This window comes from Bos mutus, chromosome 9 (genome assembly GCF_027580195.1).
Source record: "Bos mutus isolate GX-2022 chromosome 9, NWIPB_WYAK_1.1, whole genome shotgun sequence".
NCBI lineage: Eukaryota > Metazoa > Chordata > Mammalia > Artiodactyla > Bovidae > Bos > Bos mutus.
The window spans coordinates 96,213,142-96,241,040 of NC_091625.1; the positions used below are offsets into that span (position 1 = coordinate 96,213,142).

Below are 27,899 nucleotides of genomic sequence, written 5' to 3' on the forward strand. Positions count from 1 at the left end.
CCACAAATCTGTTCTCTACATCTGTCAGTTTGTTTCTATTTCATAGATATGTTCATTCGTGTCTACTTTCATAGATCCCATAGGATATAAGTGGTACCATATGGTATTTGTCTTTCTCTGCCTCACATACTTCACTTAGTATGCAAGTATGCTAATCTAGTATGCTAATCTAGTATGCTAATCGAATCCTAGCTAATCTCTAGGTCCCCCCCATGTTGCTGCAAATGGCATTGTTTTGTTTTTACGGCTAATATTCTATTACACACACACACACACACACCCCACATCTTCTTTAGCCATTCATCTGTTGATGGATATTTAGCTTGTTTCCATGTCTTGACTACTGTAAATGGTGTTACTATGAACATAGGGGTGCAGGTATCTTTTGGAATTAGAGTTTTCAATTAGATATATCCCAGGAGTGGGGTTGCTGGGTCATATGATAGCTCTATTTTTACTTTTTTGAGGAACCTCCATACTGTTCTCCACAGTGCTGCACCATTTACGTTCTTACCAACAATGTAGGAGGGTTCCCTTTGCTCCACACCCTCTCCAGCATTTGTCATTTGTAGGCTTTTTAATGATGGCCAGTCTGACCAATGTGAGGTGGTACCTCATTGTAGTTTTGATTCGTGCTTTTTAATACTTAGCAATGATCAGCATCTTTTCATGTGCCTATTGGCCATCTGTCTGCATTCTTTGGAGAAATGTCTATTTAGATCTTGTGCCTATTTTTCGATTGGGTTGTTTGGTTTTTTGTTATTGGATTGTAGGAGCTATTTGGGTATTTTGGAAAGTAATCCCTTATCTGTTGCATCATTTGCAAATATATTATCCCAGGCTATACATAAGATGTCTTTTCATTTTGCTTATGATTTCCTTTGATGTGCAAACCTTTTATGTCTGAACAGGCTCCATTTGTTTACTTTTGCTATTATTTCTATTGCCTTGGGAGACTGACCTAGGAAAGCACTGGTATGATTTATGTAAGAGAAAGTTTGCATATATTCTCTTCTAGGAGCTTTATGGTGTCTTATCTTACACTTAAGTCTTTAAGCCATTTCAAGTTTATTTCTGTGTGTGCTGTGAGGATGTGTTATAGCTTCCAGGATTCACATGTAGCTGTCCAACTTTCCCAATACCAGCTGCTGAAGAGACTGCCTTTCTCCCGTTGTATATTCTTTGGCACAAAGCTTTTTGTTGTTGTTTGAGTCAGTTTACCATTTTTAAACTGTGTGGTCATTTATTGACTTTTGCTGACAGTAACTTCTACTTTTCTTATTGATTTGTGTAATGTTCTGTTTCTCCTCTGAAACTTCTCATTGTACATTGTTTCTTTCCTAATCTAATAGGAATTACTTTGCTGTTACGAGTCACCTGGTGTTTCTGACACTCATTCCGTGTTCACAGGACAGAAAATATCAGAACAGGGAAGCACAGGCCTTCCAAACTATCCATTCGGTGTCCTGGGTTTTGATGTGAGCGCAAAACTAAGGCTCCAAAAATTCTAGAATGATGTGTCAAAGTCAAAAAGAAGTGATAGGATTAGAACATGTTTTTTTTTTAATTCATTTATTTTTTATTGAAGGATAATTGCTTTACAGAGAACATGGCTTTTTAATATTCATAGCAAAATCAATGATTTTTTAGAAGATTAAAATAGATAAGCATAAGTGGGAAAATACCAAAGATTTACCTCCTGAAGGCCAGTTTTTTTATTCTGGAGAAGTGGATTTTTATGTGGCACTCTTGCTGGGCTTTCTTTAGCTTGGCTTCCTGTGTCATAAGACTGAGTTCTATTAGAAAATACGGGCTTTGGCAGACTTTAAAAAGTGTGTATGGTACTCCATGTTCTGACCAGATTATGAAAATCTTTGGTAATGGTGGTTTCCAAAAGGAGAAACCGTGTTTGAAACACACAAGCTGAAATCTCGTAAGATGTGATGGGTCTTCTTGATCCTAGAATTCCTCTTCAAGGCATGCCTGATGGACTGTAATATATATCAGGAAGTCCTTGACATCTCAAGATGGCAGACTTTGAAAATTTCTGTCTCAAATCCTCACATGGGAGGTGGGGGCGGGGGAGTCTGTCTTTCTCTGCAAAGCACAGAAAAGGTCATGTGTTTATTTTCCTACAAGGGATGGTTAAACTCATTGTGGGATTTATTATTATTTTTAGTAGTTTCCCTCTATCTGTTTCACCCAAACTGCAATCAGATGGCTTATAAATCCTTCCTGTAGGTTCCATAACGTCCTACAGCCCAGAAAACCGCCAAATATCTTTGTCTGTATTTGAGGACAATTTTCGGAGAAGGCAATGGCAACCCACTCCAGTGTTCTTTCCTGGAGAATCCCAGGGACGGGGGAGCCTGGTGGGCTGCCGTCTATGGGGTTGCACAGAATCGGACACGACTGAAGCGACTTAGCAGCAGCAGCAGCAGCAGCAGAGGACAATTTTTAGTAGCAAAATATCCCCTGGTACCATTTTCAAAATGCCAACTACATAAGATAGAACTACTTTTTGCACCTGTAGAAGTCCCCACATCTTGCTTCATAAGTTAATTTGACACCTTTTCCCCAAACCGAAGAATCACAAAAAGGCATGTACATGTTTATTATTAGTTTTAAACATTGTCGTGTTTCTAAGGATAAGTTCTGCGTGTTTTGTTTGGCCCTCTGGTACTTATAATGATCAAACAGTGGGCTCATTTTTGGTACTAATTGTTGTATGTTTCAAATACAAATCAACCCCCATGAATAACTGCAGTTACAGTCCTAATAAGAATCAAGGAGTTCTGAACTTCTTGTTTCTGATTTATATCTTGTTGTTTATTACCTGTGCTCACAAATATATCTCACCTATACATGCAGACTATGTCATCTGTTATTATTTTTCCCATTGTGCAGTCTGGACAGCTTTGTCTCCAAAATGTTGAATCATTTTAGTATATTTGTTATGTCCTTTTAAATGTCTCTACATTTCCTAATTATTACAGAGAACTATTATCATGTTACGGATACAAAATCAACTCCAAGAAGAACCTCTGATCACTCTAATTAACAATGAGGCTAATGTAAACAGAACCTACATTTTATTTTCTTAAAAACTGGGATTGAAAAACTTTGTTGGAAAAAAATGGATTTCTGTGGAATGTGCTCATGTATGTTTATTTTAGGGGTCTGCGTAAGAGTTTTGCAAAAGAAACTGCAACCTACATAAATTAGCGGCTGCTTTACATAATATTTTTCGAAACTTGTTTTATAATAAGTTGGCATATAAGAAGGTTAACAAAGCAACTGGAATTTTTTTTTGAAATTATAATTTAATCTTTCATCCCCAAATGTTTATATTTTGCTTGCCATGACTTGATTATATTTCAAAACTCAGATTTTTCATTTCTTTTTTTAGAATAAGGCTTTCAGTGTATTTCTATAATGGTGAAAAACTTAAAACTACCTACTCTCTTTTCCAGTATAAAGAATAAGTTTAATATTTGTGGTCTAATAATAGGTGTGATAATTATGATCTCATATGCAATAGACTGCTGCTGCTGCTGCTGCTAAGTTGCTCCAGTTGTGTCAGACTCTGTGCGACCCCACAGACGGCAGCCCACCAGGCTCTCCCGTCCCTGGGATTCTCCAGGCAAGAACACTGGAGTGAGTTGCTATTTCCTTCTCCAATGCAGGAAAGTGAAAAGTGAAAGTGAAGTCGCTCAGTCGTGTCTGACTCTTCGCAACCCCATGGACTGCAGCCTACCAGGCTCCTCTGCCCATGGGAGTTTCCAGGCAAGAGTACTGGAGTGGGTTGCCATTGCCTTCTCCAATGCAGTAGACTAAATGTAGCCATTTATAGTGATGGTATGGAAAAGAGATTCACAGACTCACAAATCCCATGCAGACTGTGTAGAATAGTAGAAAAATAAAAAACTATAGTAGATGAACATAGCTTTATCTTCTAAAAACACACATGTGTGTGTATATATATTTGCATGTGTAAAAGTATAGAAAAATATTCATAATAGAGTGGAATTGCAGGTGATTATGGGAGATAGTGAAGGGCAGGGAATCCTGGTGTCCTGCAGTTCATGGGGTGGCAAAGATTCTGACACAACTTAGCAACTGGACAAAACCCACAATAACTGGTTGTTTTTCTTCTAATTTATATACATTCACCATGTTGCTTAAATAAAAAATAGTTTTTAAAAAGTATGGGCAATGCTTTTTTTTTTAAAGTCATTTTATTTTTCAGATTTTTTTATTTGACAATACAATAATAGTGTTGTACTAACTGAGTTTATCAATTCCAAAACAGGGACCTCTAGTAGGAGAAGTGACAAGTTCACCTTACAGACAAAATTATGGTATTAGGACTTTTCTAGAAAATTCAGGCTATGTGGTCACAGTTAAGGTATGTGACCTCTGGAGCTCACTGAAATAGATTTTCATGAAGGATCTGGTAGGTAGGGTGTCTCCAATCCAGGGTGGGTGTTTTATCTAGGTCTTGAAGAAGGAAGGAGTGGGATTTTTATCTGACAAAGAAGAGACGGGAAAATGGTGTTCCAGACAGAGAACAGCTGGAAGTGCATGAAGGTAAAAATAACTCAAATGTGGGTGAACAGGCCAGTGCAGCCAAGAGCGATGGGTGGTAAGATTGGAAAATGTGTTGAGGCACTATGGGAAGAGCTTTGAAAGCTATAATAAAAAGCCTGCACTTTCTTCTCTAAAAAGTGAGCAGCTATTAAAGATTTTCATCAAAGGAAGGATCATCTCATTTCCAAGGCACTCCTCCCTAATACCACATGTAGGACCTGTTATTATTCTAAGGTAGATTATTATTTTTGTGATATCTCATAAAGACACATGCTGAGCAGACCCATTTTGGGAGGCCTCTGCCTTGAAGCTTGAATATAAAGTATTGGTGTTATGTATGGTTAATATCGGGGCTTCCCAGGTGGCACAGTATTAAAAAACCCACCTGCCAATGTAGGAGATGCATGTTCGATCCCTGGGTTGGGATGATCCCCTGGAGGAGGAAATGGCAACCCACTCCAGTATTGTTGCCTGAAGAATTCCATGGACAGAGGAGCCTGGCGGGCTACTGTCCATGGGATCCCAAAGAGTCAAGACATGACTGAGCGACTGAACACACGTGAAATGGTTAATATCACAGAACAGGGTATCTGAGAAGTCAACTCATCACCAACACTCAAAGCTGATTTTGGTCTTCATGACAGAAAGTGAAAGTGAAGTCGCTCAGTCCTGTCCGACTCTTTGTGACCCCATGGACTGTAGCCTACCAGGCTCCTCCATCCATGGGATTCTCCAGGCAAGAGTACTGGAGTGGGTTGCCATTTCCTTCTCCAGGGGATCTTCCCAACCCAGGGATTGAACCCGGTCTCCCGCATTGGAGGCAGATGCTTTAACCTCTGAGCCACCAGGGAAGCCCCTAATACATACTGGAGTGGGTTGCCATTTCCTTCTCCAGGAGATCTTCCTGAGCCAAGGATCAAACCCCCATCTCTTGCATCTCCTGCATTGGCAGGTGGGCTCTTTACCACTAGTGCCACCTGGGAAGCCCTTGAAGACCACAGACCTGTTGAAACCAGAAGGTTGATGATCATGACTCCAGAAATACCACCTTATGACCTCACCATCCATCAGAAGAATGTCCGTGAAGGGAACGGAACCCACTCCAGTATTCTCCAGAACAGAGAATACGGGCAAAAATATGAGTCAGATATTGTGTGCCACTTTAAATGAACACTGTTTTAGGAAATTTAGATGAGTACAGTATCTCAGACACTTAGTTAAAAGTTATCCTGTTACCAAACCAAACTTGAACGGACAATAAAGCCAGTCTACTCACACAGGGTTGTGGTGAAGGAAAGAATGATGTCTATTGTAGCTTGTGTTCAAAAGATCCAAATCCCCTGATGGCTTTCAGAGAAGGGTCTTTAAAGGCAAGGTGAGGAAGGGGGTCACAGTGTGCATGACACGCTCATGGACATTCTTCCGATTGATGGTGAAGTCATATTTCTGGAGTCATGATCATCAACCTTCTGGTTTCAACAGGTCTGTGGTCTTCAAGGGCTTCCCAGGTGGCACTAGTGGTAAAGAGCCCACCTGCCAATGCAGGAGATGCAAGAGATGAGGGTTTGATCCTTGGGTCAGAAAAGTCCCCTGGAGAAGGGAATGGCAACCCACTCCAGTATTCTTGCCTGGAAAATCCCATGGGCCGAGGAGCCTGATGGGCTATAGTACGTGGGGTCCCAAAAGAGTTGGACACGACTTAGTGACTTAAACAACAATAACAAAAGGGGAAATTAAATTGAAATGAAGTCATTTCAGTGGGCCCTGATTCAGATGACTGATGACCTTGTTAGATGGAGATCAGGACACAGACACACAGAGAGGAAGGCCATGTAAAGACAGAGCGAGAAGATACCCATCTTCAAGCCAAGAGAGGCCTCAGAAGAAACCAACTCTGTTGACACCTTAGTCTGAGATGTCTGGCCTCCAAACTGTAAGAGAATATATTTCTGTTGCTTAAAGCCATACTTTGTCATGACAACCTTAGCAAACAAATACACAGGCCGTCCTTGGTGGTCTTTAGCTCGTCGGTGCATCATTCCAACCTCTCCCTATGTCTTCCCAAGGTGTGGCCCCTCACGGCAACGTGTATGTCTGTGTCTCTGCCTCCTCTTCTTAGAAGGACACCAGTCATTACATTAGGGCCCACCCTGAGCCAGTATGAAGTATGACCTCATCTTAACTAATTACATCTGCTTATGCGAAGAGTTGACTCATTGGGAAAGACTCTGATGCTGGGAGGGATTGGGGGCAGGAGGAGAAGGGGACAACAGAGGATGAGATGGCTGGATGGCATCACCGACTCGATGGACGTGAGTCTGAGTGAACTCTGGGAGTTGGTGATGGACAGGGAGGCCTGGCATGCTGCGATTCATGGGGTCGCAAAGAGTCGGACACGACTGAGCGACTGAACTGAACTAACTGAACTGAAGACCCTATTTCCAAATAAAGTCATTTTCTGAGGTTCCAGAGTGACATCAACTGGGTGAGGGCTGGGGGACGCTAGCCAACCCAGAATACTATGTGAAAATTAACTACCCCTCAGCAGGCATGTAACTTGTATACTTATAACCTCTATGGCTACCCAGGGTTTTCAAACTCATCTGCTTGTTAGACTGGATTCTGATTTAATTGGTCTGGAGCAGAGTTTAGGCTTGTTTTCACTTATTCCAAGTCATTTCAACAAGCAGTCAGTGTTGAAAACTAAAATTTAAAACCATTCATTATGGTATTTATTATCATCATCATGAAATTAAAAGACACTTGTTCCTTGGAAGAAAAGCTATGACAAACCTAGACAGCATAATAAAAAGCAGAGTCATCACTTTGCCAACAAAGGTCCTTCCAGTCAAAGCTATGGTTTTTCCAGTAATCATGTATGGATGTGAGAGTTGGACGATAAAGAAAGCTGAGCACTGAAGAATTGATGCTTTCAAACTGTAGTGTTGGAGAAGACTCTTGAGAGTCCCTTGGACTGCAAGGAGATCCAACCAGTCCATCCTAAAGGAAATCAGTCCTGAATATTCATTGGAAGGACTGATGCTGAAGCTTAACCTCCAAAACTTTGGCCACCTAATGCAAAGAACTGACTCATTGGAAAAGAGTCTGATGCTGGGAAAGACTGAGGGCAGGAAGAGAAGGGGGAGACAGAGAATGAAATGATATGATGGCATCACCGACTCTATGAACATGAATTTGAGCAAACTCCGAGAGATAGTGAAGGACAGGGAAGCCTGGTGTGCTGCGGTTGATGGGATCACAAAGAGCTGGGCACGACTTAGTAAACTGAACAACAACATCATCATTGTCATTAAATCACTAACCATAAGGTAGTTGGGAACATTTATTGGGTATTTAATGTCTCGAGCGTTATACTAAGTACTTTACATATATTATCTGATAGTGACAGCATCAGTCCAGTTCTCGTGCTCATTTTATAGATAGGGACCCAGAGGGGTTAAAGACGTTAAGAAGGGTTTTCCTGGTGGCTCGGTGATGGAGAATCCACCGGCCAATGCAGGAGGCACAGGTTTGGATCCAGGAAGATCCCACATGCCACAGAATAACTAAGCCCACGCACAACAACTGTTGAGCCTGTGCTCTAGACCCCTGGATCCTCAACTCTGAGCTCATGTGCAGCAACTACTGAAGCCTGCGAGCCCTAGAGCCGGTGCTCCACAACAAAAAAGCCACTGCAATGAGAAGCCCACGCGCCACAACTCAAGACCGGCCCCTGCTCTCCACAGCTAGAGGAAAGCCCATGCGGCAACAGAGACCCAGCACAGCCAAAAATAAAAATAAATAAATTTATATTAAAAAAAGACATTAAGAAAATTGCCAAGGGATACAAAGTTAGGAGACGTTCGATTAAGATGCCTGGGCTGACTCCAGAGCCATGGCACCTCTGTTCTTGGGTCTGTACAGATTCAGAGTCAGTCAGCTTTCTCTTGTCCTCAGATAGTCTCAGTTCTTTAGAGAAATCGTAAACATTTTTGGATGAGTAATTGCTTGCCTTGGCTGCAAAGAAATAAAACAGGTTGAACGTCTAAGGTTTGAAGGTGAGTCATGAAGGTCTTAATAAATAATGAGGCATTATTATATCCGAGTAAATTTAGCCTTCTCCTTTCTTCCAGTTTCACAAGCTCAGACAGAAAGTTGTGTGTTTAAAGGCCATCTCTCCATCCTATTTCCAAGTTTGTTTGCTTGACTATATGTGAAAAGTGAATGTTGCTCAGTCATGTCTGACTCTTTGTGACCCCATGGACTACACAGTCTATGGAATTCTCTAGGCCAGAATACTGGAGTGGGCAGCCTTTCCCTTCTCCAGGGGATCTTCCCGGCCCAGGAATCAAACCAGAGTCTCCTGCATTGCAGGTGGATTCTTTAGCAGCTGAGTTACCAGGAAAGCTTCTATATGTATATGAAAGTGTGACTGTTATTGACCTTGGAGAGTGGCCGTAGGGCAAGTGACACCCTGTAAACCTTGCGTCACAGGGTGGTGCCCCTTTACACCAGGGATCGCCTGTTCTAGGCGACTTGCAGACTCGGGTTTCTTGTCTCTGGGTCTTGCTGTCCTCTCCCTGGAATCTTGTTCTGTCCTGGGGTTAGGGCTTCTGCTCTAGGCCTTTCATTTGCAACCTTCCAGACTCTTTCTCTATCCTTTAGAGCTTTCTCCTCCTTTGTTATGAGCGCTCTTGATGCCTCTGGTTTTCTGAGTAAGAAACTCTGTCCCATTGCCCCCTGCCCCACTGGGGGCATAGACACAGGTGGTCATTCAGCTTTAAGTCTGAGCCTGCCACCCTCTCTGCTGCAGGCAGATGTGGACCTCATTGGCACGTGTGCTTCAGTCCCTGTGCCTAGGTTGCCCATCGCCCTGCTCAAACACCCTTCTTTCCCCCTTGTTTCCCTTCTAAATGCAGCTCATTATTGAAGGCTTTGTTTATGTCCCACTTTCTCCGTGAATCTGACTGCTCTGGATTCCCACCAGTCATGTCTTTCACTGTCTTTGGCTGCTCCAGGTCTTGCATTTAGTTGGTCCCATTCAGTTTAAATCTCAATTGCCCTGTGTTTGCTTCCCATAAGCTACCCTGGCTCCTGGTGGCTCAGTGGTAAAGAATCTGCCTGCCAATTCAGGAGACCCAGGTTCGATCCCTGGTTTGGGAAGATCCCCTGGAGAAGGTAATGGCAACCCACTCTAGTATTCTTGCTGGGAAATCCCATGGACAGAGGAGCCTGGTGGGTTACAGTCCATGGGCTCTCAGAAGAGTCGAACATAACTTAGCAACTAAACAACAGCTCTGAGCCATGTGATAAGCTCCCCATGGAGGCAGAAATGAAGCCTGAGCTGGTATTCCTCCTGGCCTCATCTGTGGGATGCCAGCACACCACTGGCAGCTTTGAATACTGATGATCAGTTTCCATACCTGCAGCTCATCATGACGGCTCACACAGATCAGAAAAGCAGGAAAATTTTGGTATGTCCAAATAATACCCAAATAATGCTATCAGATCATTTAAAGAAATTTTCGTTAAAACTAGAATTAATAATGACATGCTTCCCTCTCGTGGAGATCCAACCCAAATGATTTTCTTTGTGATTGCAGTGTTTTAAAAATATTTATTTGTTTGGCTGCTCCAGGTCTTAGTTGCATCATATGGAATCCTTGGTCTCTTTGCAGCATGCAGGATCTTTTTAGTTGCCACGTGCAAGCTCTTATTTGCAGCATGTGGGATCTAGTTCCTCAACCAGGGGTCAAACCCAGGACTTCTACACTGGGAGTGTGGAGTCTTAACCACTGGATCACCAGGGAAGTCCCTATGAGGACAGTATTTTAAACCATTAATAGGCTCTGTGATGGCAGCTTGTTGATTAGAAATGGAATCCATCCATGGGATCAATGTGTGACTGGCTGGTGCTAAATGTAGCCAGAGGCACCCCACACCTGGTGGTCAAACCAAGGGTGTACGTGATGTTGATAACACTGATGAAGCGTTTGTTGGCTGTTGGTTTCTAACTGAGAGCTGATGAGGAATGGCTCGATTCACAACACATCCTGAGAAAGTCAGAGCAGAGGCACTCAGGGCTGATCATTCAATTCCAATGACTTCTCTTTCTCCCACAACAATACAGAGAATGGATACTGTTTTTCATGGCCGTGGCCGGAGTCAAAGACCGTGATGTCCTCTCAACTTAGACTCTCTTATGTGAGAGTTTGTTCAAGAGGACGAAACAGCACGTCTATGGAAAAGTCCAGCTCTCTGTCCTGTTTATCCTGCTCTAGTCGATGCAGTGGATTTTTCACCTACATTGAAGGTCCTCAACACAGACTTTTCCAGTGTCTGAATCTCAGCCTTATCTGGTTGCCAGACGTTGGGCAGAAGAAAGCATGATGTGTTGCGGACAAGTCCAGGCCCTCGCCACCCAAATATTTCAGTTTCTTCCCCAGGGAGTGAGTCTTTGAAACTGATTGAGACTTTGAAATACTTGCTTGGTGGAGGATGGAGAAGGGCACTCCTCGCGCACTAGGAAAGAGGCAGGGGTCACTCCCTATGGCTTCAGGAGCTGGCAAGCCCCCTCCTAAACTCCTGCTTTTTGCATCCTTGCAATATTTTCACCTTACTTCCTCCCTTTGACCTTTGTGTATTGAAGATATTCTGTTGCCCTGGTTCTAAGAATAATTTAGACATCAAAACTTGAGCATGTATCTGACAATGACCTGATTCAGCATTTTATCATTACAACTCAAGTTGACATAACGTCTGTTTGAATTTTAACATCTAGGAAAAGCTAAGAAAAGCACTTGGTTGGAAGCCCTTTGAAATGATCTATGGCATTAGATGGCCCCCCATCTAATGGCACCCCACTCCAGTACTTTTGCCTGGAAAATCCCATGGATGGAGAAGTCTGGAGGGCTGCAGTCCATGGGGTTGCTAAGGTCGGACACAACTGAGCGACTTCCCTTTCACTTTTCACTTTCATGCATTGGAGAAGGAAATGGCAACCCACTCCAGTGTTCTTGCCTGGAGAATCCCAGGGACGGGGCATCCTGGTGGGCTGCCGTCTCTGGGGTTGCACAGAGTCGGATACAACTGAAGCGACTTCGCAGTAAAAATAATTTTAAATGTGTACACTTATAAAAAAGGAGATGCTTCACTTGTTCTTGGTAGATTGCCTTAGGACAGACATAAATGTTTGTGTCTTTGATTCAGGTAGTTCTGACAAGAGATGGGTTTTAGGTCTCCCTGGAAACTACAACAAAATTTTAGTACTTTTTTTTCAGGAAAAAGTCCTTAGCCTATAACATTGATTGGCGTCAGTGCCTGCCAACCTCTCTTTAGACACAAAAACATCTCAGACCCAGAGCTGTTTGGGCAGCAGACAGCGAGCTCAGAACTGATTATGACACACACTCCCCAGGAGGCAGGGGTTTGCCTCCCAACTGTGTGAGCAAGAGTCAATACCAAGCCCTTCAGTCTTGTGACTGCAGTGTCGGTTCCCAGTGCTGGAAACCTGAGTGAGTGTGTGCATGTGTGTGTGTGTGTATGCGCACACTCTCACGCACATGCATTTCTTTCCAGGTATGTAATTTGTTTAAATTAATTTACTTTATGTTTTTGGAGCGCTTCCCCTGTAGCTCAGTTGTTAAAGAATCTGCCTGCAATGCAGGAGACCCGGGTTCGATCCCTGGGTCGGGAAGATCCCCTGGAGAAGGACATGGCAACCCACTCCAGTATCCTTGTCTGGAAAATCTCATGGACAGAGAAGCCTGGTGGTCTGCGGTCCATGGGGTCCCAAAGAGTTGGCCACGACTGAGCGACTAATACACACACACACATGCTTTTGAAAGATAGCAGGCTCCCAGTCATAAAAAAAATAGAGAGAGAGAGAAATCACGTATATAAAGCAGGAAGGATTGGAAAAAAAAAAAAAAAGATGTAGATTTTAGCTGTTTTGGAAAAGCCAGAAAAATAAGGAAGAGACAGCTCCTGCAGACCCCCTGCCCTGCTCCACAGCATCTCAGAGCCTGGGGGTCCTGTCCCTTCGCCCCCATGGAGCCGGGGAGTGGTTAGAAGCACTGGGCGTGCAGTCACGCAGCTGTGTCTGACTCTTTGCGACCCCATGGACTGTAGCCCACCAGGCTCCTCTGTCTATGGGAGTCTCCAGGCAAGAATGCTGCAGTGGGTTGCATGCCCTCCTCCCGGGGATCTAGTACTGCTTGTGGTCGTTGCTACAGCTGGAGCCAGTGCTGCAGCCACCGCTGCCTCCCTCCTCCTTCTCATCCTGCACCAGCGCCCCCTACTGGCAGAACCTAACCTGGCCCTGCTGGCCCAGGACTCTGAGAATGGTAGTTTGCACTCCCCCAACAGAGTGTTCTTGCCTGGAGAATCCCAGGGACGTCGGAACCTGGTGGGCTGCCGTCTATGGGGTCACACAGAGTTTTGGACACGACTGAAGTGATTTAGCAGCAGCAGTAGCAACAGAGGATGCGATGGTCGGATCATCAACTCCATGGACACGAGTCTGAGCAAGCTCTGGGAGTTGGTGATGGACGGGGAAGCCTGGCGTGCTGCAGTCCCGGGGTCACAAAGAGTCGGACACGACTGAGCGACTGAACTGAACTGAACATCTGTAATACAGAGCAAAGCATAGAAGATGCTCCATATGTGATCCAGATGGTATCATAGTGCTTTAGAAAATAAGTTATCATAGCACATTAACCACTTAAACATTTAAATTAATTTTATTGTCATTGGAAATACGGAAAAAACATTTTTTTTGGTAGCTCCTCTTATGGGAGAGTTAAAAATGTCATCAATTTTATATTAAAGAATACTTTTTGTGTATTTAAAAAGTATTTAGGGGCATCTTAATTCACACAATTCAAAAGGAGATAAATATGTTCATTAAAAGGCTTACTCTTGCTGGGCCTCGCTGGGTCGTACTGGAGAAACGTTCCTATATATATGGCTAATCCAGGTGTCTGAAGCTCAGCTGGAGGAATCAGCTTCTACTGTTTGGGAGTTTATATTTGACATTGGCTGATATCAGCATATTTTCTGAGTCAGAATGTTTTCTCTGGCAGTTAAATCTCCTGTTTGATTTCTGAGATTTTACATACTTTAATTCTAATTGCATTCTTTACATGCTTAATTCCAATGAGAAATTATTTCAGATGAATAATCACCTGCAAGTTTACTTAAAATGAAATTGTCGTGCCTTGAAAAACCAGCACCTATATTGACGATAAATCCCTTTTAAGTTACAACTTCTACGCCTATATGTGTATTTTCTTACTTCTTTGGGGGCCTCCCTGGCGCCTCAGACGGTAAAGAATCCACCTGCACTGCAGGAGACCCAGGTTCAATCCCTGGGTCGGGAAGATCCCCTGGAAAAAGGAATGGCACTCCACTCCAGTATTCTTGTCTGGAGAATTCCAGGGACAGAGGAGCCTGGCGGGCTATAGCCCATGGGGTCGCAAAGAGTCAGACATGAGAATCTTACTTCTTTGGTCTCCATAAATCTTTTCAGTAGCTCTATGAAGTGGGACACCTACTACTGCCCCGAGTCTTCTTTTTTCCAGCTTCTTTTTTTTCAGCCACACTTAACCAGTTTAAGTGGTTAAAATGCTAAGATAACTTAGTTTCTAAAGCACTATGATGCCACCTGGACCACATATTGAACATCTACTATGCTTTGTTCTATATTTCAGATGTTGGAGGAGCGCAAGCTACAAATCAGCTTCCAGCGTCTTTTTTTCCAGCTGTATTAGTCAACAGGTCATACATTAGCTATGGGACCAAGACAAGAACTCAGGTTCTATAAGTAAATATTGCAGTTTGCTTATGAATATGTATCTATAAGACCACTCATAATTCTTATCCCAATAACATTAATTTTTGTGTCGCACTGCCGTCTAGAGCAGTGCTCTTCATGTTGGGGCAAGCGTGCCATTTGCCTCAGGTGTGAAGAGATGGTCATGCAGTGGGGGGTCTGGATTCTTCAAAAGGAATCAGCTTTCAGAGCCTCAGCTCACACATGTCCAAAATGGATGTCTGAGGATATGTCGCTGATGAGGATAAAGGTCTTTTCTTAATGTCCTTCCCCTTTGCAAAAGGACTCCTACCTCTCTCCCATCTTACTATGATGTACTGACCTGGGGTTTTAAAACCTGTGGGGAACCAGTGGGGCAATTTGGAGTACTGGTAAGGAAATAACTAGGAAAGAAAGCAAATGACCTGAATGATTTGATTGAACACCTTTTTATAAGCCTGGTGGTTTCCATTTCTTTTCTGACAGCAAGACTGGGAGTCTTAAATGGCAAGTTGGCTAACAGAAAAGTTAGAAATGATTTTATTGATGGATTGTTCTGTGAATCTTGGCATTGAGAAAGAAGCAATAAGAATCGGGTAACAATCCTGTAACAAAACTCTCTCCATTCCCATTAATTTATTTATACAGATAAGTTTTCTTGGCATATAAATTTTTAAAATGAAAAATCAGGAATAGAATTGATGTTGAGCCCTAACTCATTCTAGTAAGAAACAACCTTCAACCACAGATTTCATGAGCTAGCTGGAAAACCCCGAGCTTTCTTAACCTTATTCTAGAAACGGGGAGGTGCATTTCCAACAAAACTTTACTCCTGATAGGACTTGTTTTTCAAGATTCATCTTATCTTACATGTTTATATCATGTTCTAAAAGTAACTAGAATGTAACCCCATCAGAAAAGATTCTAATATTTAGAAACATTATCTCAGGACAAAAGTTAATTGTCAATTTGTATAAATAACACAATATTTTCTATATAAAATATTAGGATATATCCATGTGTGAATGACACTAAGAATTCAAAGAGGAGAAAGATTGGGGTCAAATTTTAGACTATTGCAGAACTTGTTTTCGCTGGATGATGGTAGGTGTCACATGGCTACAGTACTGTACTGGGTACTGTTGGGAGAATGATTTTAAAATGTCAGCATTTACAGTGTACTGAAAATTCCCTCGATGGCAGATAGTGAAACTGATAAAGAAGACACATATCGCTGTAAAAGCATCTATGTGATACACTTAAGAGTTTTTATTTAAGGAGCATGTGAGCAAAAATGTTTAGGGATACAAAAGATCAGGTGTCTTGAGGAGGAGCATTGCCACGGATCTCTCATGGGTTTTCTTTGTCTCCCCAGTTTGACCTCGTGTGTGTCAACGCTTGGATGCTGGATCTCACACAAGCCATCCTGAACCTGGGCTTCCTGGCCGGGGCGTTCACCTTGGGCTATGCAGCGGACAGGTAGGCATGGGTAAGACAGCCACTTCACGTCTAGAAGATGGTGTATACCTGTGTAGAGGAAGATGTTTCACGTTAACTATTAGGAAGCTATGCTTTCTACATCTGGAAAAGAGTCTTCATGCCCCCACTCTTGATGCTGAACACCTGTTTGGTTGGACTAATTCTTTCCTTCTTCTTAAACTGCATCTGCTTATCCCTTGAACTGTACAACCCACTGGGGCTGCTCTGCTTGGGTCTGAACACGTCTGAGAGCGAACACAGACCAGCAAGGCAGTGACTTTGTGTCTGGGCCGAGGGCTGGCTTGTCTGGACGCTCTGGAGATAATTCCATGCACTTCAGTAACTCCCTAGTTGTGGTTTGATTGATTTAGTCATAAAGTCAGCCCCTTACAAATTTGTTTCATTCAATTTAAAAATGGTCACCCCAGCTCAGGAGGGTCTCTTACAGAGCTGCCAACAGCAATTAATTAGCGAATTCCAACAAAATGCCCCAAATCCTGTAGGCAATTGGTCGTTGTTTGACCAGACCAAGACTTCAAAATGGGTAGAACCTTTGGTTTCTGCTCCTTCATCTTCTTTTTCTTGAGCTGTTCCCCAGCCCTCCTCAACATGAGACGTCTCCCTAATCCTCTGGGTCTGGTGCTGTGCCCCCTCTCTTATCTGCGTCTTTCCTACTTCCTGCTTCCAGCCTTTTCGATTCATCTTTTCTTCCTCAATCCCCTCTCATCCCCCACATCACTCTCTCTCCTAGGTGGCTGCCATTTGGGTTTGCTTTTTAGGATTTCAGTATGTATTTCTTTCATTTTGTTGTTTCTCTTTCTAATTTAAACATTAGGTTTTGCTTCTGCGTGTTTCTCTTTTACAGTCAGTAAAGGTATCTTCAAACTACAGTAAATCAGCTACTGGGGGGAGGTGGGCTTTTCCTACTTGTATTCCAGGAGGGGCTGGGCTCCTGACCTTGGAGATGACCTGGTGCTCTGTGGAGGAAGACAGAGTCATGCATATTCCTTTGCCCCGCCTAAGGGCTGACCGTCTGTCAACTCCTTCAATCTCACAGTCTTGAAGGAAAGGACAAGAAACAATGGAGTAGGTCACCTATCTGTAAGGGGCTTCCCAGGTGGCTCAGTGATCAAGAATCTGCCTGCCAATGCAAGAGATGCAGGTTTGATCCCTGTTCAAGAAGATCCCCTGGAGGAGGCAACCCACTCCAGTATTCTTGCCTGGGAAATCCCATGGACAGAGGAGCCTGGAGGGCTACAGTCCATGGAGTTTCAAAGAGTCAGACATGACTTAGTGACTGAGCAAGCATACATCCAAATTCCTGGCCCATCATAGGTACCTCTTATATTTATGGAAATATTATTATATATCCAGGGCATTTCTAATCCAAGGTTTGAAAATGGTGTGGCTTAAATGAAAAGCCAATGCATACATTAATGGCAGATACCTGGATATTCAACACGAAGGACTCTATCTTCCTTTTCCCTGCCCCCTTCTGCCCTGCAGTATTCTTTCCTGGGAAATCCCATGGACGGAAGAGCCTGGAGGGCTACCACCCGCAGGGTCACAAAAGAGTCAGACACAACTTATCAACTAAACAACAACATGTCTGCAGGAGGACAGTAGGAAAGGCAGAGAATGAATTAAAGTAAATTCATTCAAAAGTGGTAAACTGAGACCACTTTCATCTCCACTGTGAAGCAAGAAACTGTGTGAATTTGATGGAAATTTCTCAGGAAATTCACCCCAAGTTGCATGACTGGTGTATGGTTGAGCCAAGATGGAAGGCCAGGCCTCTTGGCCGCCATGACCATTTCCGCTTCTTTCTGTGCCTCTCCTTCTGACTCCACCCACAGAGATGCTAGGAAGTGTCCAAGCTGCCACCAGGGAGATCGTATGGGAGAAAATGTTGTGGATGAGGGCATGAAGAGATGGAGAAGCTTATCTCTTTTGGAAACTGCAGTCCCAAAGGATGCATCCTGTGCTTTAAATTTCATAATGTCACTTCAGAGGCATATGTTTTTATTTGCCCAAGTTTTGCTATAAAGCAAAACGTAGCACTTTCCATAATCCTTGACATAGTGATCAGGAACTTCTAGGAGACAAAAGTTCTGCACTTGAAGTTCTTTTAACAACACTTACAATGATAGTCTTCTCATCGTGTTGAAAAAAACGTTTAAGGTAATCTCTTCCTCTTTGATTCTCAAAAAGGTACGGCCGAATAGTCATTTACTTGCTATCGTGTTTCGGTGTTGGCGTCACTGGTGTCGTGGTGGCGTTTGCTCCCAATTTCCCCGTGTTTGTGATCTTCCGCTTCCTACAAGGCGTGTTCGGAAAGGGGACATGGATGACCTGCTACGTGATCGGTAAGACCTGGCTTCGTCTCCTGGTGTGTTTGAGAATCAGGGTTTGGGGGTGAGAAGTGCGGCTGCTCAGCCTTCCTCCGGCAAGTCTGATGCCGCTTCACTCCTACTGCAGTGGTTACTCCTGCCACATAGGAGGGTGAGAGACAAGCCGTCGAGTCTTTAGAAATTAAAATTCCCACCATTGTATTTGGTATATATTATGTACATATGTGAAAACCAAATATGAAATATCACAAAAAACTGGGGTGAACCACTTTCTAGCACTTTCTAGTCATACTGTTGTTGCATGCTTTCTCGCTTTGCTTTCTTCTTTCTTTTTTTCATTTATTTTTGGCTGCACTGGGTTCGCGTTGCTGTGCGTGGGCCGCTCTCGAGTTGCGGTGCACAGCTTCTGTTCACGGCGGCTTCTCTGGTTGCAGAGCGTGGACTCCAGGGAGCTTGGGCTTCAGTCGTCGCAGCACATGGACTCAGTAGTTACAGCTCGTGGGTTGCAGGGCGCAGGCTCAGAAGCTGTGGCACCTGGACTTAATTGACCCATGGCGTGGGGGATCTTTCCAGATCAGGGATCGAACCGGTGTCCCCTGTATTGGCAGGCAGATTCTTAACCACTGGACCACCAGGGAAGCCCTTGCTTTGCTTTCTCAGAGATTAATTTTAGTTCCTTGAAACATTTTAAAAGCATTTTCCATATATTTCTATGACACAGTGTGAGCTAACATTGCTGTGCTCTCAAATATTATTCCTTTGATTCTATTCCTTCCACACAAGTGGAGCACTTTTTACCACACAGGAGATACGACCTGAACACGAGAGCTTCATTTGTAAACCTTTGCTATCTTCTATACCCAGAAAGATGGGCTTCTGAAGAAAAACTTCTCTTTGCTCCTTGCTCCTGTTACTGGAGAAGGTCCTGGCTGTTCTCTTTCCAGTCGTGTCTGGGATGGGCACCTTCTCAGAGTCACAGTGGATTTGTGACCAGGGAAACGTGAAGCCTTTTCTTGGATTATCACTCCAGACCTGTGGGCTTCCACTCTCTTCTGTTACTGCCAGACGATCCCTCTTTGGGGTGCCCACTTTGGGGATCTTTTGGATCTTTATCGTGGGTGGGGAAGAAGAGAGAGAGCTGGGGGCCCTAATGGTTGATGACCGGCATAGGCAGGGTAACTTCTATGAAGCGTTTTTAAGGAAACCTCAGTCTCAGTGAATTTTCCTAGTTGTGCTCTTAGGACAGCAGTAAGGGAGCATACCCCAGGATGATCAGAATGGAATTAGGGGCAGATAGAAACCAATAGATTCCATATGCAAAGCAGGAGCTGCAGGAGACGCGAATTCAGTCCCTGGATTGGGAAGATCCCCTGGAGAAGGATATGGCAACCCCCTTCAGTACTCTTGCCTGGGAAATCCCATGCACCGAGGAGCCTGGTGGGCTACAGTCCATGGGGGTGCAAAGAGTCAGACAAGACCGAGTGACTGAGCATGCACTGGATTTGACCAGAGGGCTTGGGAGCACAGTGAACACCGCACAGTATCCTGGTGATACTGACGGACGGGTGTAACAGGTGTAATGTCTTTGTCTCTTTCTTTGTTTTAGAACTGATATTGAGCTTCCCTAACCTCTGTGTTTATTTTCCTTCAGTGACTGAAATAGTAGGTTCAAAGCAAAGAAGGATTGTGGGAATAGTGATTCAAATGTTCTTCACCCTTGGAATCATAATTCTTCCTGGAATCGCCTACTTTATCCCCAATTGGCAGGGGATCCAGCTAGCCATCACACTGCCCAACTTTCTCTTCCTCCTTTATTACTGGTAATTTGATTTTGGTCATTATCAAATTTATTCTTACTCAACAGACACTTAGAATGAATGCTTCTAAGCAAACATGGACATGAAGGAGATTACGAGAGACGTCTAACATCTCCAGAAATGGGCTTTGAGAACTTCTAGAGAATTTTCAGAGGTTATTTATTGATTGATTTTTGGCTAATTCTTTTTATTAAATTATAAAATTCCGAAATACATTTAAAGTAGAGTATTAATTATGTTTTGTTATTTTGTAGCATTTTTAGGAAAACCACGAGGCAACAGACTGTATCTGCCAGTATTTCAACATGCAGTTTAAATGCAGTGAACAAGATTGCTTCTCTGTATATTTTACTAAGCAAACTAATGTTACTCAGGAGTTCTCAGGGGAATGAGAAAATGTTAAGAGCCTCAGAAAATTAAATTATCAGAAAATTATAGGTGTAGGCATTTGATTCTTGTTATTTTAATATTTTAATTATTCCTCTAATTTAATTTTAGTGTATGAGCAAATCAGTTTACATAAATCAGGTTCTCAACCTTTTCCTAAATGCTCATTAAATCCCAATTCTTTTCTTCTATGTAATTGAGGACGTGTATTCTAATATAGCTTTCTTGCAAGAGCAATGTAATATTGATTTATTTTGTCATGAGCAATGATTCAGTTGTCCAGTGAGCATTTTTTCCTTCCACTATAAGCTTGCAAAGGTAATTTACGTTTCAGAGAGCTAATTCTAAGCTCTCAGAATCTTCTAAGTATGTATCTAATTATAAGATCCATTTTGAATGAAACTCAAGTCATAAACTTTTGAAATTCACAAGTGTAACTCAAGAAAGACTTCTTCTCATTAGGGTTGTTCCTGAATCTCCCCGCTGGCTGATTACTCGGAAGAAAGGAGATAAAGCCTTAAAAATTCTGAGGAGCATTGCCAAATGCAATGGGAAATACCTCTCGCCAAATTACTCAGAGGTAATTTTACATATTACTGGTAACGAGTCTTGTTAAAGTGCGTGAATTAATTTCTCACGCACGTATCATCAAACATCTGACTAATCATTGATAATTTGACTTAAAAAAAGAAAACCTTGGGAGGAATCATAGAAGTAATTGCAGAGTAATTATAGTGTTATAGCTGAAGTGAACTGGTCATTTAGTCCATATGTTAATAGTTGTACCAAATTACTAGATCTCATAGTAATTAACCATTCATTCACCTTAATTGCACAAACTATAAATCTTTTCTTAACATTCAATTTTAGTCTAAAGTTTTGTTTTTAAATTTAGTCTTGCAAATATTATCTATGTCAAGCAGAGCTTGGACAAAGATGTAATGTTTCAGCCTTTAAACTTATAGATGCTAGGCAGTCTGCCCTCCCTCCCATCTTCCTTTCCATCTTTCCATCATCCCTTCCCTCAGCAAAGGCATTTTGGATCCCTCTGTATCACTACATGGAGAGAAAAGAGAGGTGATGTATTAAAAGCTCATTCTTGGAAGATTCTCAATATGCTGTTGATATATATATATATATACACACACATATATTTGAAACAATGCCTGAATAATTAGAGAGTAGCATCTAAAAAAGGATTTTGCTTTAGAGGCAAAGACTCAGTGGATGCAGAATAACAGAAGGATTACTATAAGAGGATATTTAAGAAGAATTTTTAATATTAATATTGCTAATGTTGTTTGCTTTTGCAGCATTCAATTTGTTTAGTTAGAAAAGTTCTGATAAAACTGGGTTTTGTGGGTTTTATTGTCAACTCCTTAGCTTCGTAGCTCCCTAGAGCCTGGTCAGGTATATTTGGATCTCTGCCTTCTTTCACTTGTACTTAAGTGGCAAGCAGTGAGCTCTGTGTTTACAAAGGTTTCAACGGACCAGTTGTCACTGTTGAAAGCAGATTCGTGATGAATTGGATTGGCCAAAAAGTTCACCTTACAAACCCCGATGAACCTGCTGGCCAACCCAATACCTTGAGGTTTGTTGTTTAGCTGCTCAGTCATGTCAGACTCTTTGAGACCTTATGGACTGTAACCCACCAGGCTCCTCTGTCCGTGGGATTTTCCAAGCAATAATACAGGAGTGGTTGCCATTTCCTTCTCCAGGGGATCTTCCTGACCCAGGGATCCACCTTGTGTCTCCTGCATGGGCAGGTGGGTTCTCTACCACTGAGCCACCTGAGACACTCACCTTGAGGTTTACAGATCATAAAATAAATGGTAAAGAGAAAACATGTCTGTTGACCATGAAGACAAGTCGATGCTTGTCATCGTTTGAGTACATTTCAGCTATGCTTTTAGGGGAAAAGTCATCCCACTGCCTCTCAGCTTGTAGTGGTCATGCAAGCTGTCGGGCTTCATAGCTGGATCAAATGTATGGTACTTTGTGCTCAGTTTTAGTGGCCAAATGAGTATTTTTGCTATTCATGCAATGAGTACAATGAAGGCATTGCGCATGTCGTCCCAGAGCGTAAGGTCTAAAGCAAGGTTTTAAGACTATAGAAAAATAATATGTCCTCATGGCTTATGAAAGGATGCTGCATTAACCAGCCACATCACGTGTTACATGAGTCTTTCTGAGAGGCCCTGGGATGGTTCACGAGAACAGCTGCTGTTCCATGTCCTGTGAGTGTCCAGCCCAATGCTCACTGACTCGCTGTGAGTTCATGAGCAGGCTAGCAATCATTTCAGCAGGGAGATACTTAAACACGCTACATGGTTTTGATTGTGAAAGATCATGAACTGTGGGTTTGGTGACTTCCAAGACACTGGAACTCTAGTTTTTGCAGTTAGATGATTTCCATTTAAAAGTCAGATTTGAATTAAACTTCAGTTTCTCTGGGGAATTGACTCCAGCATCCTGACTACCAGTGTAGGCTTAGGATCCTAGTTACTGATCATTTTGGTTGATAAGCCTCTCTGGTCTTTTTAATCTGTAGGTTCACTCTTGTTTTTCTAGCAGCTTTGGGGGTGGAGAATGCTAGGGTTGAGGTCTTAGTTTACAGACCAGAGACTGAACCCAAGACCACTGCCTTGGAAGGCAGATTCTTAACCACTGGACCACCAGGGAAGTCCCTTGTTCTTTTCACATTGGTTGCCTACATCCTCAAAAAGTAATCAATACACTGTGGATTATGGGTTTTTTAAGCCTGCTTATGACCTCCTGGATTTATACATACTGTGTATGTTCGGTCTTTTGTTTTTGTTATTATCCTTATTGATGCTCAAATCGTCCCTATCTTTGGACAGATAAGGTTCATCTTCCTTGGTTCCTGAGTCTGTCTGCCACACCTTCAGTAGTTTCTGAATGCTTCCTTGCTCGTTAGCATCATGAGATTTTCCAAGCTTGTCTTGTAAGCTCCAGTCTCATGCTTATAATCACCTGCTTGTCAAAGGGGGCTTCAATTTTTTAAACAAATGTCTTCAAACTGATCCTGTCCATCTCCAACCATTAAAAATTTTACAACATAAGCCAGAAGGCAAAGTATTATCTTTAAAAAGAAAAGGAATTTTGCATTTCAGCTTAAAATACCTTACTATAGCTGATCGGTCAAATTATAGGCCAAACCATCTTTTTTTTTTAATTTCAGAGATCTTAATGTTTCCACAAAGCTTGGTAATACGCAAAATGTCTCTTTCATTACTCAAAAATACTGGATAATAGTGCAGACATTTGATTTGAACTCCAATACCAGCATCAAAGCAGGATCCCATTATATTTTCTGAGTGGGGGAGAATGCTGTCAGTTACTCACATTTTGGTGACTCAAATGATTGTTGTCCATGTCAATGTTAGGGTCACCTTGAAACCTTATGTTCACATAATCACTTTACACCTTCAGAAACATTTCATTGCTTTAGCTGGTATCCCTGCTCCATGGGTATAATGCCATCAAGGCACCCATGCCCACTTTTCACAGAACCTCTCTTCTTCGATAAATCCTGACTTTTGGAAGAAGTTATTACCGAGTAAATGACCCTATCCTCCAAGACCTGTCCAAGTCCTGCCTCATCCTAGGGGCAGACATTCTAGGCTGCAGTGAAGCTAGAATGCATTAGAAAGAATCTTCTGGAATGCAAAGCTAGCAGCTGTACCTTCCTGTCATCACAAGAGCTTCAGCCACCTCCCAACCCTAGCCTATTCATCACTTCTCATAGGCCTGAGAAGCTGAAGTGGTAGGGGACAAGTTCAGAGCAGAATCTGTAAAGACATCGTGAGTTTCTGACCTCTCTCTTGCTCTTTCCATCTGCTGCAAGATCAGGACATCCCAAACTGGAGCTGTTCCTTCAGCGTGGGTCCAGAATGAGAAGAGCTACAAGGTGGAACAGCTGACCTAGGGCCTAGATATGGAATGTGGCCAAGAAATCATTGTTTCCTCAGTAAAAACTGTTGTCGGCTAAGTGTGTCTCAGTATGCTACAGAGATTTGAGGGTGTTTGTTTCTGCCGTCAAAGCTAACTAATGTAGCTGATCATAACAGTACTGGTTCAACTGCCAGAGTGGAGTTTGGTGATCCAACACAATTTTTGGCTATCTAGATGACACTGGATTGTAGTAGATTAGATTGCTGTTTGACATAGTAACATCTTCCCCCTCATTTCCGGGGAATGGAAGTACTTCCTGGCTCCATTGATGGTGGTCACAGCAATGTAACCTGCTTTGGTCTCAGATGGGTGGGGTGTATAGCCTGCCCTTCGATTTTGGGGATTGGTCATTCAGATTGCTTTGTCAATGATAGGTGACCAGATGTGATGTGGTAGAGTCAGGAAACATGCTTGCATGCTTGGGCTTTGTCTCTGGGCTTCAGCCATCACTGTGAGAAGAACATTCCAGGCTCTCCTTCTGAGCATGCAGAAGACTAAGGGACATTTGGAGGAAAGCTGCTCTAGTGAAGTCTCCCGAAACCAGGATCAGCAATCTCCCAGGCAGCCCACAGATGAGTGAGCTCAATGAATGCTTATCGTTTTATATCATGACGCTTGTTGCACAGCATCATCTATCAGTAGTCAATGGATACCCTGATGAAATAGCCATTGTCACCTACTGACCTGGATTATACAATGACATCAGTAGTAACACTGGCAGCAGTTTTGGTTTCATTTTTTTTAAAGGATTTAAAAAAAAAATCCTTTTCCTAAAGATCCCTCTCTTCCCCCCTCCTCCTCCTCTTGTTTCTTAATGGGCTATGCTCATAGAAAATAGTAGGTTACAACTCTAGTTAACAAAGAGCTAATACTACAGAACTGAATATGTCCACATTTGTTGGCAATATAGTCATGCCTCTATTGACTCAAAAACCTGTAAGGCTTGATTGTAATGTCCTTATTTTTATGATGTGCCTATATAGTTCATTCGGAGAAGGCAGTGGAGGAAACAACAACCCCACTCCAGTACTCTTGCCTGGAAAATCCCATGGACAGAGGAGCCTGGTAGGCTGCAGTCCATGGGGTCGCTAAGAGTTGTACATGACTGAGTGACTTCACTTTCACTTTTTACTTTCTTGCGTTGGAGAAGGAAATGGGAACCCACTCCAGTGTTCTTGCCTGGAGTATCCTAGGGACGGGGGAGCCTGGTGGGCTGCCATCTATGGGGTCGCACAGAATCGGACACAACTGAAGCGACTTAGCAGCAGCAGCAGCAGCATATAGTTCATTGCTCATAGCTAATCACAGCTTGTTGAAATGTAAGTATCAGATGTTACACTGATGCTCATCCATGCAGAAACACACTCATGGGCAGTTCCTATGGTGACATGTTTGGGTAGCTTTAAGAACTGGTACTTGAGCTTTCTGACCACAAGGGGACCATCATCGGTGTAAACAATCCCACTCTGATATATTTCCAAAATGGAATTTATTAAAACCTCATTAGAAAGGGTCAGGCTAGTTTTTCAATTACCTTGGTTACCAGAGAGACTTCCAACACTTAATAGCTGCCATGTAGCCTACATTTTAATGAACCATCACAGAAGCATCAATATTACTGCAGAGAGGGACTTTCCAGCTTTGGGAACATCTGTTTGTGACATTTCCTTTCAAAGGGGGTTTTTTATAAATGTAATTTTGGTTTTTCCAAAAGAGGAACCATACCATGATTCCAGCTGTCAAGAAGACCATGTGAGCTCTTTGACTTCATACAGAATAAATGATTCCATTCTACCAGCAAAGCCGTCGTCCTTAACATGACACATTAAAATGATTACTGTACTCATATATAGTGGAGCTATAGGTAACTTTGTTCTATAACCTTGTTCAGTATTTTCTAAGTCTCCTATAAATGTGTTATACTTCCATAGTTTAAAAAATAAGAAAGAGAAAAAAGTGATTACTGTAATATGATACTACCATGTTAGCTTTAATTTAGAATATTCTTGAATGCATAAAAAATGTCAAAACACTTCATATACCAAAGATAAAATGCACCTTTGACGCTGAGAATTAATTTAACCATGCCCTTACTTAAACATATCTTTGAAAATAGCCTGAGTTCTATAAATGGTGTATATTTGAATGGATTGTTCTAATTCATTCCCGTGTCTTTAATGTTTTGAAAATAAGAAGATATTACATAGCATGGGGAAAGTATTTGTTGCAATCCTTAAAAAGCCATAAACGCAGCACCGAAGGACTGTTGAGTCCAGAGTGAGTTCCTTTCCCAAGTTGAGTGATGAAACAGTAAATTTCTTCCACTAAAGGAAACTGGACCTAAAAATCTTCCAGGTCTGAGGACTCTCATTAATTGGTACAGATCTCTAGGGAGAATGTTCCAGAGCATCCCATGGCTTTAATTGAACGAGAAATCCAAGTCACATATCCTTTGATGAATGAGATTTCCGCCCTGGAGCGCGCAAGGCAGATTTTCAGGGCACCTTCCTGGAGAGCAGTGTTTTGTGTGAGGAATCGTAGGAGACAGGCCTCTCCCCTCCCTGACACTCACCTGCCAGAGGCCCTCATGAAATAACCTGGCTGTATGCTTCTTGCTCTGAAGGCGTGAGAAGTATGATGTACATCAGAACTGTGAGAGAAAAGCACTCAGCATCAGTGTCATATAAATATAAATACGTGTGTGTGCGCTTAGTTGTTCGGTCATGTCCAACTGTGTGCAACCCTATGGACTGTGGCCCACCAGGCTCCTCTGTTCATGGGATTTCCCAGGCAAGAATACTGGAATGGGTTGCCGTTTCCCTCTCCAGGGGATCTTCTCGAGTCAGGGATCAAGCCCACATCTCTTGCATCTCCTGCATTAGCAGGCAGATTCTTTACTACTGTGCTACGTGGGAAGATACCCAGATAAAAATACAAATATATATCAATATATATGTACATACAGTGACATCAGTCAGTCCCAGCATCTGAGGACGTCTTTCTAACAAGTAATGAGATCTGCAGGAGCCAGGACAACTAATGGACTCAGATGGTGACCAGTAGGGTGCTCAATTGTCCTTGAGTGTCCAGGATCGGGAGATCTATAGGAGACTGAAGTTTCAAAGCTAAACTCAGAGACAGTCTCAAGTGAACAGGGTGAGTTGGTCACCCTGTTACTAGGCTGGTCTTCACCTTCCCAGCTGTGCCCAAAGGTGGATGCCAAAGGTCTTCAGTTTCTGGCTTCACCGTCTCTCCCAGCCCACCATGGACCCTGATGCCTACAAGAAGTCATGGGATGCCTGGCCTGTCTAGAGAATGGGACCTAGGATTTCCCGGTGTCAGATGCAAGCTGCAGGGCACCCCCTTTCCGCCAGGTGCCTACGGGCTTTCTCTTTCTTCCTCAATCCCTAGTTTCCTTTTAAACAACTAACTTTTCCAGCCTTGATCTGAAGGTCCGACATGAAGTGATATCCCTTCACACACACCTTA

General features: G+C 42.8%; 1 protein-coding gene across 1 annotated transcript in view; it reads left to right on the forward strand.

The window, feature by feature from the left end:
• Window positions 1-27,899, forward strand: part of SLC22A3 (solute carrier family 22 member 3) — a 99,832-nt gene that overhangs the window by 22,519 nt on the left and 49,414 nt on the right. The window contains exons 2-5 of the mRNA XM_070376984.1: window positions 15,777-15,880; window positions 18,092-18,246; window positions 19,883-20,051; window positions 20,898-21,015. Of these exons, the coding sequence (XP_070233085.1) occupies window positions 15,777-15,880; window positions 18,092-18,246; window positions 19,883-20,051; window positions 20,898-21,015 (546 nt within the window). The remainder of the gene's footprint in view (window positions 1-15,776; window positions 15,881-18,091; window positions 18,247-19,882; window positions 20,052-20,897; window positions 21,016-27,899) is intronic.